Here is a 15,123-nt window from a genome sequence, read left to right on the forward strand (position 1 = left end):
TTTTTTTTATAATGCAGTTCAGCAACAAATTTTATTACTAGAACAAGATAATCCTCTGAGGTGACTAATCAGATAAGGCTCCTCCTTAGCATTTGAGTCTGACTTTTTGTCTGATTTAGGCTACCAGTGTACCGCAGCTAGGTACTGTCCCTGCAGATGAGCCACCAAACATGGAACTCAGGAGGGGTGGATAAAGGTTTGTGGGAGCTGACAGGTTAGCCAGGGGCACTCTAAGATAATCTCTGTAAAGGATCAAAGGTTCCAAATGAAATACTGGAGACTCTGAGGTGGCCTGACCAGGACACAGTGTGCTCGTGAAGACCTACAGTAGGTCAAGGTTGTGATGATTCTCATTTTGTCTCCATCTGGGAAACAGAGGGTCTTCCTTCAAGGGTTGGGGAGGGGTCTGTCATACCTGTAATGCAGGGGGACCAGGTAGAAGTTGGCTAACTGCACAGCAGGCCAGAGCTAGAGGAAGAAAATGTGAAGGTCAGGGGGTGCTGCTACCTGACCACCAGCCTGGCCCCGCTCCACAAACCACACATAAGAACGGCTGGAGGTAGTGCCTCCCTGAACAAGGTACCCATGTGGGAGACTGATCCCAGTAGAGGGATTCCTATGTGATGAGCCCCAGTCTCAGAGAAGCTTAGTCTAACAGAAGCAGAACAGATAGCAGAGGGTCAGCTCTTACATAGTAGTTAGTGATGAGGGCATCAGGGTAGTCCTGCAAAGACAGAGGTAACAGGTAACATGCATATATTGTCCCTGCATGAATACACACACAGACTCTGTTCCAAGAAGACACTCCCACCCCAACTCCCCTAGGCTCCTTTTCTCCCAAGACTCTCCTTGCACAACGCTTGTGCCTGCCTCCTTCCCTTAGGGCAGCTAGCCTGGTAGCCAGAGAGCCACTTACCCGCTGTAGTTTGGCCCAGTTGTCCTGGGCTGACATTCCATTGAGTACTCCTACCAGGGGGAGGAAACAGCCTAGAAAACACGGGGCAAAGGCCCCCTGGGGAAGGGGAGTCAAGGGTAAGCTGTGAGGGCCCAGAACCAGGCTCTCCCCAGATCCCTTTTCCTCAGCTCACCTGATCTAACAACATCTTCTTCAGTGCATCCACCTTGGTGGTGCCGGGGATAAGACGGTCTAAAACCTTATACCAGCCTCCGACGACAGGGCCCTAGGAGTAAAAGACAGGGCAGCAGGGCACAGTGACAGAGACCTTTGGCTCTTATATCACAAAGTTTCTCCCCAAGGCACCAGAAACCAAATCATGAGGAAGGCAAACTCGAAGACAAAAAGAGAACACAGGCTGGCCTAGGTGTGAGAGGCAGAGAATGAAATGCCACTGCCCGAGGCACTGCAGTCCCACCGTAAGCAGAACTTACCACAAAGCCACAGCCCATGGACACCATGGTCAGAGTCCGGCCTGTCTGGTGTTCCTGGAGACCCCGCCTCTCCACCAGCTGCTGTGAGATAATGTCACCTAGGCCCATCAGTGACCCTGTGCAGGGCACACAGGTGTTGTCAGGATATCTCCCAAAAGGTAAGTCTGTTGACCAAACAAGGCTCGGCACCCTGAGGCCCAGGGCTTTGTTCTGGCAAATGACCAGCCCCTTCTGCTTCTTGAGGATGGTGACACCATTCATGTGTCCTATCAAAAACTGGATGAGGAGTGTGGTGGCACACGCACGTCTGGCATCCCAGCACTTAAGAGGCAGAGGAAGGAGGGCTGCTGAGTTTGAGACCAGCCTGGGTTACATAGGGAGTCCCAGGACAATCAGGGGTATACAGTGAGACCACAGCTTAAAACAAACAAACCATGAAGGAAGTGGGGGCAGAGAAAGAGAGAGGGAAGTGGGAGTCAGAAAAGCAGAGGAGATGAGCAGGCCAGGATGTATGAACACACAGTTGTAAGAGAACCAGGGCTGAAACTCCAGATAGAAGAAGGGAAACCTAAAGTCTGTGGCTAAGAACTGCAGAGACCAGAATTGAAAGGGCCTTCCAGAACGTTCCGTTTAAACTTATTCTAGAGGCATGGAAATGAAGGCCCACGATTTCATAGAGTTGGTAATAGAGCTTGACTCCTAGACGCTATTCTTTTGAGGACCCCAAAATACTTACAGATTATGTGCAAGAGAATAAGGAATAGCCTCTTTCCTGCCAGCTCAAAGCTAGCCTCTAGCCAATGTCTTTCGCTTTGGGCGTAGGGGTCTCTACTGGTAGATAACAATATGAATAACTCTTTCTAAAATGTGCTCAAACAGAGCCAGAAAAGCAGCTGCCTTGCTTGGATGATCAGAGCCTCCTTCACAAGGAAGAGTCCTGGTCACCTATTACACACACCGGAAGACAAGCCCAGACTCCCCCTTGGCAACAGGGATTGGGGTCATTTCCCCTCAGACCTCTGCACCTGCTTCCCCTCCCCTAACTGCATAGATTGCCCACTCCTAGAAGCCAAGACAGATTTGGAATCATTACTATTTAGAGCCTAGAGCTTGTCATGAAGGTGTGATGGTTTCTAACAAACAGTCATGGGGCCACGTGTGAGTGACCGCATGATCTCCAGCTCACCCATCCATCTTATCAGGTAATGAAAGTCCCCTCTATCCCCGAAGCCACCGCTCTTCACATGCCCTCAATTAGAGCTGGGCAAACACACCCTTCAACCCCATTTCTTGGTCTGGAGCTGGCTCTGACGTCCATGCTGGCTGCAGCTCTACCCCCCCCACACACACACTCTCAGGCCAACCTAGCCAGAGGCGGCTGGAGAAGGTAGGAGCAAGAGCTGGTGATGGGCGACCCTCGGTGACCTGGGCGACTGGACATCAGGCAGCTCTTCCTCAGCATCCCATCAAGTTCACGCTGCCTCTTTCCCCTGAATCTGCCCAAAACAGTGAGACATGGCCTCCCCAAGGGCACGGGCAGAATTCCTGGAGGTTGGGGGAGGGGTTAATTGGCCAGAACAGATTCCTAGAGATGTTTTTTGTCAGTCTCTACACCTAACTATGTCCCTAATAGGAGCTCAGAAAATAGTCAAACAACTTACAACCCCAAACAACGAGGTAGTTTGGGGGAAGGGCACAAAGAACTCTAAACTCATTGGACGGTGGTGGGGCACGCGTTTAATCCCAGCACTTGGGAGGCTGAGGCAGGTAGATCTCTGTGAGTTTGAGGCCAGTCTGGTCTACAAGAGCTAGTTCCAGGACAGGCTCCAAAGCTACAGAGAAACCTGGTCTTGAAAAACAAAACAAAACAAAACAAAAAAGAACTCTAAGCTCAACCTGAAGAACTGTGTCAGGCACAAAGTGTTAGGCTGTCAGGGAACCCAGAGTGTGCTCCCTGGTCCCAGGCAGTTAGACTTCCTTCAGCCCCACCGCTTCCCAATGCGTGGCCATCAGCTGTGTGCTCAAGGCTGTCTTCAGTACTCTCTCCTGGACTATGTATAAAGGGAAAAATGACCCCAAGAAGGCTGAAGGCACTTGGAAAATGAAGGGACAATAGTCCATTTTGACAAGATGGTGACAGTCTACAAAGGACTCAATCCTCACAAGAAGTCTGGGAAGTGGGTAACCGTATGTCCATCTAACTAAGGAGTCTCTGAAACATGGAGTGACTGAGTAGGGTGTAGAGTTTGGATTAACTTAAGCCAGGGGAGCAAGGCCAGAGCACAGGCAGAGGCAGGCTGAGAGGCCATGGGCTACCAAAGGCTCCTACCCAAGTAATGTTTAGAAGGCTCGCATATCAAAGAAGTTTCCTGGGCAGGCATGATGCCCATGCCTGTAATCTCAGTTCTTAGGAGACAGAGGCCAAGGATTGTTTCAAACTCAGAGAGCCTGGTCTATATTCTGAGTGCTAGGCTGGACAGGGCTAGGTGGTGAGACCTTGTCTCAAGCAAAACCAAACTTAAAAAATAGGAAAACAGACAGACAAACAAGGGGCTGGAGAGATGACTCGGTAGTTATCACTTAGAGTTCGTGCAGAGGCCTGGACTGGGTTCCCAGCACTCACATGGCATCTCACAACCATTTCTAATTCCAGTGTCAGGAGATAGATCTGCTGGCCTCTTCAGGTCTCTGGGGGCACTAGGCAAAGCCGTGGTGCACACACATTTAAGAACACTAAACAGCTTACTTTGTTCTCATGCACTTCTGTATTATTCCCCAGACTACAATCCCCTTTGTTCCTTGTTACCCATAGGGAGGGCAGGCAGCAATATTCTTAGAAAACAGAGAGGTGCATATTTTCTCTCCTCACGACTTATCAGTAGTCATACAAGCTAAAGGCAGAACTCGCATGAAAACCAACTTCCCGATGCCATGGTTCTGGAAGCCTTCAGCCATTGAAAAAGGCCTACTTGCGGTGTTCTGGTATCCACGAGAGTAAGTAGAGTCCCTTCTCATTGGTTTTTGTCTGTTTGTAGGGATGAGCCCATGGTGTATTGATGATTAGTAGCCCGTGTGTGTCTATACTTAGACTGTCTGCTCCTGGACGGCAGGTGGTTGGGGAAGGACTCAACCCTTTAGTTAAGGTGTATCTGTTATATGGTATGTGGCGACTGTAGTTCCTGATTGCTTAGGGTGCTTTGATAAACTTCCTTTGGGGATGTGGCCTGAACAGACTTGCAGACAGTTGTATATGGCACCTGTTATTCCTTTTCAGAACATGTTAAGAGCAGGGGAGCGAGGCTGGCACATATGAACACTGTATGAGCATATCTCTAGCCCAACCTTTGAGGCTAGGTCCATCAAGCCTGAGGCAGAACCAGGTGACATGCCATCTTCAGAGTGATGAGGGAAAAGGGACTGCAGACCCACCCAGGTCTGTCCATTTCTGACATAACTGTGCCCTGAAGCTTGTTTTCTGTTCATAGGAACTTATGACCACTGGACCTGCAGCAACTCCAGGATGGCCAAAGACTTTGGTCCATGCCAAGAGCAAGGCTTGCATTCCTGGTCCAAGTGAGCCTTCAACAGGAAGGACTCAAACATTCAGGTTCTTCATCCTATTTTCTCCAGCCCAGACCCCAGACCCCAGACCCCAAAGCTCTCCAATACGTGGTTAACAATGGTGTAGGAATCTGCTTCCTCTCTTCTTGGATTTGAGAGTTGGAAGCCTCCAAATACATAATGTCCAGAGCCCTGGTGGGACAGGGTGAGAGGTTGCTGGACAGTGGTGCCCCAAAGCCAGGCTGGGCACAGAGCCTAGTGAGTAGACACTGGTTCTGAGTATGACATCATGCCTCTAGGTAGATGCCAGGTCTCATCCGTCACTCCCCAGTGGATCTAGGGGGTGGCGGGGCGGGGGAGAGATGTTTGGCTCTGAACACAGATCTATTTGAAACCATTCCCTTCCTGCCCATCAGTGGAAAAGCCCCAACTTCCCCAACCCTCTCCCAAGACTCCTCTTCCCTTCGTTCCTCAACTTGCTTTTGGAAAGGGTCATATGTATAAGAAAATAAAGTATTAACAGAAGAGAAGATACAGGTGGACCGGAAGTGGCTTCCTGGAATGACAGGGATGTGTGCTTTTAAATATGTGAGGTGGGGGTCTGCAGGTAAAGATATTCCTGGCACAGAGCCAACAATACTGCTGACTAAGGGGCCTGCTAGCTGGTGCAGGAGTTTGACCTGGCCTAGGGCCCAGGGGCAGCTCAAGGTCTACTGAGGAAGGGAGGCATAGTCCCTGGAATGGGTCTCAGTACTCAGCTCACTCCTGTCCACAAGAATCCTATTGAAGAAAACGAGACAACACGGCCAGCTCTACAGCTTCTCATGCTTAAACCCAGCTGGACTGACACTCAATGTCCCAAGGCTCCAGGAGCTCAAGTACAGACCTGGAGTACAGGTAGCAGTGCCTAGATTCTAATGCCAGGTCTAGAACTGCATTGACACCTAAGCACATGTCACACCCCGCTTATGCCTCTGTTTCCCTTTCTGCCATTACTCAAGCAGCAGCAACTCCAGACAATAACAATAACTAAGACACACAGGCCATGGCCTCTGTTTCCCTTTCTGCAGTATCAAAGCCTCTAAGACTCACATTCTGGCTTAATTCAGGTTCCAAGGAAATCAGTGCCTACAGTTTAGCTGTTCTGGTGGCCTGCGATGGATGGAACTGGGCCCTGGGCTCTGGGCCCACTGCAGACTGGAAGAGCCCTCCAGAAAGGAAGGGACGAAGCTGACTCAGACTGCAGAACACAGACAACCTTTCCCCCAGGCTGCCCTGGTCGTGACTATTAGCCACTTCTGCTGAACCATTGCAGATCTTGATGCATCCACCTACTGCTCTAGTCATGACTGCAGCTGAAACAGACAGGCTTCCTTCAGGCCTGCCACACCCAGGGTCTCACTGTTAGTGCCTTTGGGGACTACACATGAGTGAAAAGGTAGTAGAGGAGTTAACTGTTCCCCGGCGTGAAATGCTGTCCAGTGCAGGGTGGAAATCAGTGGATTAAGGCCTCTTCTCCAGAAATGACTTCATCCGATAAGGCATTTCAAATGCTCCTTGGTCACTTCCAAGGTACGGAGCCACAAGAAGTCCTAAGGGCAGCTGATTTAACAATGCGCCCGTCACGCCTGCTCTCCCTCTTGCCCTCAGGAAGGATCACTTTCTAGTCTGCCCATAAGCTTTAGGCTCTGCTGTTCAGAAAACCAGGGCTAAGATACTTACTTGTAAACTAGGCATGGTACAAGTCTATGACCTAGGCTCACGAAAGGCTGAAGTGGGAAGACTGAAGAGTTTGAGGCTATCCTGAGCTAGACAGTGAGTTTAAGGCAAGCCTGAACTACACAGTGAAATTCTGATTGAAAATAACAGCTCTTGGGGCTGGAGGGATGGCTCCGTGGTTATGAGCCCTGACTGCTCTTCCAGAGGAAGCGGGTTCAATTCCCAGCACCCACATGGCAGCTCACAACTGTTTCTAACTCCAGTTTCAGGGGGTCTGACACCCATGGCAAAACACCAAAGAACATAAAATAAAAATAAATAAACTAAAAAAAAAAAAAGAACCTGCTGTACATGGGTTACCAACAATCATAGAAAGGGCAAAGTCCTCGAACCTTTAAAAAAGTTCCAGTCAGTTCAGGAGAGAACAGACTTCACACATGTCAGCCATGTGTGCGCATGCACACACTAAATAATATTTAAAAAGTAGATGGTACAAAAGGATAAGCATATCGTCTAGAGAGAGCGTGGTTGCCCAGCACGAGACTGTGGCTTCCATCTTTAGCACTGTGAGTAGATAAATAAAAATACTTCCTTAGCTTCTTCTCAGAGATAACTCCTGTAACTGACCTTTAAGTTCTAATTGAGGAAACTGAGGCGCAAAGCACTTTATTGACATGGGCTAATTAGGCCGCTACTAAGTGCCATGCTCTGAGATTCAGATCTCGGCCTTCTAGTTCCAAGTCTGAGATTTCTGTTCTGTTTCTGTGTGAGCTCTCCCATGGGACCTCTGCAGCCACTGTGCTCAGAAAACAGTCCAAGATGAGCTAGTGAGCTAAGTCCACCCACCCATTACTTGCAGGTTGGTCCAAATAACCTGAGCAGCAAGGAAGTCTGAGGGAAATGCTAGGAGGCTGCAGGTTGCTCCAGGACCACGTAAAGATGCTACTGCATGCATATGAGACCACATATGAGAAACATACACATGGGACCACGGAAAGAGCCTAGCAAGACACACCAGGCACTCCAGTTAACCCCAATTTTACACTTGCGCCTCTTCAGTTCCTGCCTCTGCCAGCTATGGAGGGAGCATATAGGCAGGGAAACATGACTGTCCTTCCCTCTCCATTCTTGATGGCCGCAGGGGGACCTTCTATCTGGAAGCCAGGGGCCCTGAGGGAATCTGAGGCTGGGCAAAGGGCCCAGCGTGTCAGTTCCCATCACAGCCACACAGTCCAGCATGAGTCACCACACACTCAGCCAGGTGAGTCATACAGGCCGGACGCTCAGAGGACAAGAGGTGGCTGGGCACAGGATGCTATCAGGGGGCTAGGGAGGAGTAAGGGGGTCCACCTTTTGACCAGTCACGCAGTGAATGTAGTTTCTACTGTTCATGTAGGGCTTATTCTGCCAACAGGACCACTGTTCTACCCTGACCTTTAGCCTTGCTCTTTCCTTTCAGAAGTTCACAGCTCTCCTTAGAATATGGGTTCTTTGTCTAAACATAGGCAAGGCGTCTTTATGACTCCATTCCCCCACTGCACTACTCTGATTTGAGGACGGATGATGCTTCCCTGTCCTGTCCCCTGTACTAGCTAACCAGCAAAATGAAGGTGGGAACAGCTGCTACTTCATCACTGGACGTGGCGTGAAAAGATCTCAGTTAGTACACTGTCTGATGACACGGATATAAGAAAAGCAAAACAATGACTTAGGCCAAGCTTGGACAGTGGTCGTAGCCAGTCGTGATGGCTCACACTTGAAGTTCAGTACTAGGAGGCCAGTTCAAGGCCAGTCTGGTGAATTCCAGGTCAGCCTGGGCCTAGGGTGTGACTTTTGTCTTTTTTTTTCTCTGTCTTGAAACAAAACTCAAACAAGGTGGAATGTACAAACTGAGGAGAGGGACTCCAGGAGTCCTAAAGCGAAGTGCTGACTCGGAAGCATTCAGTTTTAATATTTAAACTTCAGATACATGACTGTTCTGTGCATTTCACAGTAAAACAATGCTGAGAATAAATAAACTATAGTAAGTTACTTCAGCACTTGTTAGGCGTGTGATCTAACATGGATCAAGGAATCTAACAGAACTTTGGAGGCCCCTATGACACAATGCATGTACATTAATGTGCTCGACACACTATGAAATGTAGGAGGAAAACTTTAGCTTCCCAAGGTGGGTGGTCTCCTGGGGGAGATGATTTAAGAATGGACTACTTAGGTCAGGTAGTGGTGGTACACCCCTCTAATCCCAGTACTTGGGAGGGAGAGGCAAGTGAATCTAAAATGAAGGCCAGTCAGGTCTATAGAGTTCCAGAACAGCCAGGGTTACTCAGAGAAACTTTGTCTTGAAAAAACAAACAAACAAACAAACAAACAAACACACAAATGAATGAATGAATAAAAAGGATACTTAAGTTTGTGAGGACTTTAAGACTTCCTAGACAGAATCATGTATCTCTTTTTAGATACATTGTTATCACTTTTAAATGATTCTAAATTATGTGTGGGGGGGGGAGCGTGAGTGAGTGCAGGCGCCCCAAGCGGCTGGAGGTGACTGACAGAGCTAGAGTTACAAGAGGCTCTGAGCCAGCTGACAGAGGTGCTGGGTCCTTTGCAAAGGAGGTATGTACCGGTCAAGTCTGAGTCATCTCTCTAGCGCCTCACTGTGTATACCATAGGAATAGCTTTAGGACCTCGTCCACTCTCCCCCTCCCAGAAACCAGAATAGTTAGGGATGAGATAAAATCAGCTCCTCTAGGGGGCTAAATAGGAGGAAGTGGGTGCCATAATGTGGGCCTCTTCCTCCTCAAATCAGCCACTCTAGTTACACCCTGGTCCCAGAGACACTCACCAGCTGTCAGAACCTGGACCTTCCACGGATGTGCAGCCAGGGCTCTCTGGTATGCTCGCCAGAGTGCCATGCCTCCTGCCAAACCAAGAGGAGAAGTCACCCCACTGCCCATGCTCATAGTAAAAACCACGCCTGCCATTTCCTATGCTCACTCTCTTCACTTTGAGAATCCGTAAGTGACAGAGGCCTCACAAAGGCAGCTTACTGGGCGGTGTCCTGCCTCAAGACCACTTCAAACAACTGGAGAAGAGGCAGTCGGGTAACTTTAGAATTCCAAAGGCTGCCTCTGCTACCCCAATCACGGTCCTGAAGCAAGGCTGTCAGGGCTGTGGACCTGATCCAGACACTCACGAGGTCAGGTTTACACTAGCTTCCATCCAGAGTCTAGGTTTCCTCGCCCCACCCCTGGTAAACTTGATAGGTCTCCAAATGCAGACTCAGTTGGAACTAAGCCGCATCCTGAGTACAACTCCACACCGGAAATAAACCACGATCCGAGTCCGAAAGGTCACATGACTTGCAGGCGCTTCTGGCCCGCAGCGCTTCAAAGCACTGATGGCCAAGAATCCTCCACTCACCTGAATGTTAGCAATGCGTGGAAGCTTCTCCCACGTGACTGGAGCTGGCCGAGGGACTTCCGTATTGAGCCCCGCCCCTTCCGTCCGCATGCAGCCTGCCGTTTGGACTCTTGCAATCCAGGAGAAATGAAAATGTCTGGGGCCCTTGATACCCATTAAGGTCACCTAGTGGCTAGCCTTCTTGTGGATGGCACCAAATATCAGTGTGGAGTCTGGTCCCGGGCTCCCAGACTATCAGCCTAGAGGTCCCCACTATCCCAGTCTCCCAGAGCTGGCCCGGTCTGGATCCTCTTTTGTTTGGAAACTTGAATGCTGGACTCGAACTTGTTCTATTTTTGGGCTTCATAACAAAATGTTAAGCTTTGTCCTTAAAAGCGTGCACCACCTCCGCCCAGCCAAAATCTTTTTCAATATGCAGTCGATTTCTGGCCTGGGAGAACCCGAGAGTACCTGTTAGCTCCGTAACTGAGGCTGCCCAGCCTTTGTTAGGAAAGTTTGTGTTCCATATTGCGTATCAGGGCTCCTCAAATTGTAGATGTGCAAGAGTGAACCTAATGGAGTTTTTTTGTTTTTTTTTTTTTTGTTTGTTTCTGGAGTCATTTTAAGCAAAGAGGCATACAACTGTTTGAAAACCAGTTTGGGGACCCTTAAGCCTTCGTCCTGCTGTAATTTACCCAACCCACTGCAATTACCTTCCCCAGGTAGGGTAAAAATGTATCTACTCAAATGTCTTGAGAAAGCTCAACTTTCCTGTTCTGTCTGCTTACACCCAGCTCATGTACTCAATTCCCATGATTACAGGAGGATGAATCCTATTAGCTACTAGAGAATTTGGATTCCTGTGTATAGAACATGTTAAAGGAATTTATATCAGTAGATGTAATAGGTCAAATGTGCAAGGTTGGAAAAGTATTTTTAAGGAAGTGTATGGATTAAAATCTCAGTGCCAGTTTTGGTAGTTATATGACCTTATTTAGATTGCTCAGTGTCTCAGAATCTAATCATTACATAAAATAGTATAAAGCTCATAACGCTCAGTAACATATGTAAAGCACACAAAATAGACCATATTCATCCGTCCAGCCTTCTTCTCTAACACACGAAGTCCTGGCCCTGTCCACCATACCCCTCCTTGGAGAAATACAAAAAGTTCCCAAGTGAAATTCGATCTGATTTTTCTTGTTTTGGAGGGCAGGGTATCGGGTGGGTGGGAACTGAACCACGGGCCTTGTACATGCTAAGCACATGCTCTTCCATTGAGCTACAACCCAGCCCTGAGAGGGATCTTGAAGGATGAACAGGATTTGGGTGATGCTGGGAAAAAGACAACTGGAGAAGGCGACAAATTAAGCTAAGGCCCAAAAGAAGAAAAGAGCAGGAACCAATGGATTATAAAGTAGATATACAAGGAAGGAAGAAAAATGAGAAAAGGCCCATGGGAGAAGAAAAAGAAGAGCAGAAAACATCATCCACATTGTCTTCAGGCCAATATAAAGGCTGACTCGGTATCAGGAGCAGGCTGCTGGCACCAGCCTACAACCTCTGTCTTTAGTTCCCAGGCCCCACCTTCTCTACCACTGGAAGGAGGGAAACAAGGATGAGCTGTGTCAAGGAGATGCTCTGCAGGACAAGCCAAGCTTCTCTGCAATGGAAGGCACTTCTTTATTAGTTCAAAAAGCAAGCCTGACACAGCCTAAGCTGGATCACAACAGACTGGTACAACACTTGGCTCCTTCACACCAACATGGGTTGTGGTCCTTCTGTGGCTTAAGGACCTTAGTTTCCTACAGGCCTGCTTTCTCTTTTGTATAGGAAGGCGATTGAACTGATTCTCTTCTGAAAGATTTTCTGGTATTTGATAAATCTTCTATACTACTCAGGCAGAAGGCTGTTCTCAGATATGACAGACCAGACTTGAGTGTGCTAAAGTCTAGGTTTGTTTCAGGCAATACTAATCTAGACTGCATCCCTTCCAAGAGGAAGCGGGCAACCTATTTGCTTCCTATTTCCTAGTAAGATGGTCTAACTACTTCCTTCCAAACCTCAGTCTGTACCCCTACGTGTTCCATGGCTGCGACTTGACCATTTCCCATCACTGGGCTGCCTGTGTTTTCGAGGCAGTATCAGTCATATGAGGTGCAGCTATCCACGAGAGGACTCTATCCAGATGACAATACATTATTGGGTTCTAAATACTTTCCATACAGTTTAAACATGTTTAATATGTCAACAGTGTGACCATATCATGAAGATCAAAAATCATGACTTGTAAAAGAATGATTGAAATAACTAAAGATATTTAATCTAGAGAAAAAATGACTTGAGAAACACATGATAGCTACTGTTAAGTACTGAAAAGGGCACTCACAGGGAATGACTACATCTCCTAACAACCATTAGTAAAATTAATAGAGGTATACTCTTGACTTGATATAAAGGAAGATTTTTTTCTTACTTTTTGGTTTTATGAGATAGCCCAGACTGAATGCAAAATTATGATCCTCCTGCCTCGGCCTCCCAAGTGCTGGGATTACAGGTGTGCACCATTATACCCAGCTTCAAAAATCTTAAAAACACTACTATCTAGGAGTGTTCAAGTAGTGTCAAATGAGCGATGATTGGGATATTTCATAAGCAGGAGCAACTAAGAGCTGGCCGCTGTCCTCTGATAGAGAGTTTAGGATGTTCCTCAGTTAAAGTATAACAAGCAGCTTCAGTCCAATAAATTACTGTCACCCACTGGGCCTGTGTGTTGGTTATTCTAAAGAGGAAGATTGGAAGGCAATAACATCAAATCCTGGAATTTGACAGGAGCCTTCATGAAGATCCTTTCTGACTCTCCAAACACCCACTCACAAGTGGTCTCAAAAACACCCAGTACCTTTACTTAGCTTTACCTCCTTCACAATATGCTCAATATGAGCAATTTGACTCCCAAGCCTAGGTCAGGCCTGAGTGTTTCTTGTGAGCCACGGTTTTAGGCATAGGAATTGTTGTGGAGGGGGAGCCCCCCTACCTGCAGGGAGCTGTGACCATACAAGTCTGTGGAAGGAGAGGGATTTAAGGAGTTCTGGGCAGGTAGGCCTAAAGATCTAGGCCTGGCACCATCACTGTCCAGGAAGGGCCCAGGTCCTATGCTCTGTGCATGGGGCCATTTGTTCTTGGCAGACTTCAATCCAAGAGGTTCTGTGTGGACCAGACTAGGGATTGGGAGGAAGGCAATGGCTGGTTGGCGAGAAACCAGGCCCTTCAGTTGAAAAGGAGGTTTGGAACATAGCATTGAAGTGAGCTCGGCTTTCAAGCTGTACACGGTGGGCCAGCGGGGAAGTGAGTCCACGGACAAAATGGATCCGAACCAGCCCTGACTGCCCCCCAGATACCAGCCATCCATAGGAGTCCAGGTTTGGGCTGAAACGTACCTGTGAAGAAAACAGAAAACCAAAAAGAGCCTCAGAAGTTATGTCTTAAGGTGACCCCTAGATGTCACCCACCTTTAACCCCAGTACCCAAAAGACAGAACCTCTATCTCCGTGAGTTTCAGGCCAACCTGGTCTACAAAGTGAGCTCCAGGAGAGCCAGAGCTACATAGAGAGAACACCCAAAACCAACCAACCAAATAAAATCAAGTCACTATCAGGACTAGACCATGAGATAATCAATGAATGAGCTCTCTGTACCATGACCCAGGTCACCAAGGCTGCTTCTCCTCTAGCCGTCCCTGCTAGTCTCTCACCTTGTGAATAGCTTCAAGTTGCAGCCTATCCAGGCAAAGCTGAGAATGCCCCTCTCCTTCCTGCATGCGCAGCATTGGTTCTCTACGGAGTAGATTGTGGAAGGAACTCTGGGGAACACAAGTAGAATTCCTTAGGATTGCCTGTTATCTAAGGTTTCTATCTTTTCTTTTAAGATTCATTCATTCATTTATTATGTACATTCAAGCAGTGTTCAGAACACTGCTTGAATGATAGAAGAGGGCACCAGATCTCATTATGGATGGTTGTAAGCCGCTGGGAATTGAACTCAGGATCTCTGAAAGAGCAGCCAGTGCTCTTAGCCTCTGAGCCATCTCTCCAGCCAAGTGTCTACCTTTTCTAATGCCACCCTGGCTTGCAGCCATAGCTTACCAGATCTGTGTCCTGAAAGAGTAGGTAGTGGTGATTGATGGTCTCAGTGTACGTCCTCGCTGTGGGAGGGTTGGGGGTCTCAGAGGTGGCCGAGGAGTCTTGGTCTTCAGGGCTGTCCTGGTATGCTATCAGATCTGCTTTATAGATAGGCTAGAAGACCAAAAATTAGTGTCTTACAATTTTATTTTTATTTACAACTGCATGCATTCACACATGCCAGTACGAGGAATTCAGGCTGAATTCAGCACATGGGCTTAGCAGACCATCTCTCTAGCCTTAGATTTCTTTTCTTTTTCTTTTTTGTTTGTTTTGAGGCAGGGTTTCTTTGTGTAGCCCTAGTTGTCCTGGAACTTGCTTTGGAGACCAGGCTGGCCTCTGCTTTCTGAGTGGTGGAATTAAAGGCATATACCACCACCTGAGATTAGATTTTAACATACTGAACACAAAAGCAGAAAGTAAACTGGCTTACTGTGGCAAAGTCTCAAAAGTAGTAAGAGTAAAAATACACTCCATGGCAGTCTGTGATGGTGCACCCCTTTACTTATGAGGCAGAGGCAGACGGATCTCTGTGAGTTTGAGGCCAGGACTACAAAGCAAGTTCCAGGACAGCTAGGGCTATCACAGAGAAACCCTGTCTTGAGAACCCAAAACAAAACAAAACACCGGAGCTAATGCGGTGGCTGTGGGTAAAAGCTCTAGATGCTAGGCCTGGTAACTTGAGTTTAATCTTCAGGATCTATATGGTGGAGAGAGAGAGAGAAAAGAGAGAAAGAGAGACAGAGACAAAGAAAGAAAGAAAACTGACTTAAAAGTTGCCTTCTGGCATGCACACCACCACCCATACACATATACACAAAATAAATATGATGGAAACAATTTTTTTTTTTTTTTTTTTTTGGTTTTT

At 47.7% G+C, this 15,123-nt stretch overlaps 2 protein-coding genes across 10 annotated transcripts in view; both read right to left on the reverse strand.

Moving 5' to 3' along the window:
• Window positions 1-11,293, reverse strand: part of Mpv17 (mitochondrial inner membrane protein MPV17) — a 14,320-nt gene extending 3,027 nt beyond the window's left edge. Inside the window, exons 1-7 of one of the 4 annotated variants that reach the window (XM_005371363.3) lie at window positions 10,096-11,293; window positions 9,518-9,592; window positions 1,390-1,505; window positions 1,089-1,181; window positions 917-1,012; window positions 692-724; window positions 416-468 (exon numbers count right to left, since the gene is read on the reverse strand). In XM_005371363.3, the coding sequence (XP_005371420.1) occupies window positions 416-468; window positions 692-724; window positions 917-1,012; window positions 1,089-1,181; window positions 1,390-1,505; window positions 9,518-9,587 (461 nt within the window). In that variant the 5' untranslated portion in view covers window positions 9,588-9,592; window positions 10,096-11,293. The other 3 variants (XM_026778103.1, XM_005371364.2, XM_026778104.1) reach the window with 3 other exon arrangements.
• A 171-nt stretch (window positions 11,294-11,464) lies between these two features.
• Window positions 11,465-15,123, reverse strand: part of Gtf3c2 (general transcription factor IIIC subunit 2) — a 25,721-nt gene continuing 22,062 nt past the window's right edge. For all 6 annotated transcript variants that reach the window (XM_005371365.2, XM_026778100.1, XM_026778102.1 and 3 more), the window contains 3 exons: window positions 14,220-14,369; window positions 13,829-13,936; window positions 11,465-13,514 (listed from right to left, as the gene is read on the reverse strand). In XM_005371365.2, the coding sequence (XP_005371422.1) occupies window positions 13,296-13,514; window positions 13,829-13,936; window positions 14,220-14,369 (477 nt within the window). In that variant the 3' untranslated portion in view covers window positions 11,465-13,295. The remainder of the gene's footprint in view (window positions 13,515-13,828; window positions 13,937-14,219; window positions 14,370-15,123) is intronic.

This window comes from Microtus ochrogaster, unplaced genomic scaffold (genome assembly GCF_000317375.1).
Source record: "Microtus ochrogaster isolate Prairie Vole_2 unplaced genomic scaffold, MicOch1.0 UNK106, whole genome shotgun sequence".
Lineage (NCBI taxonomy): Eukaryota > Metazoa > Chordata > Mammalia > Rodentia > Cricetidae > Microtus > Microtus ochrogaster.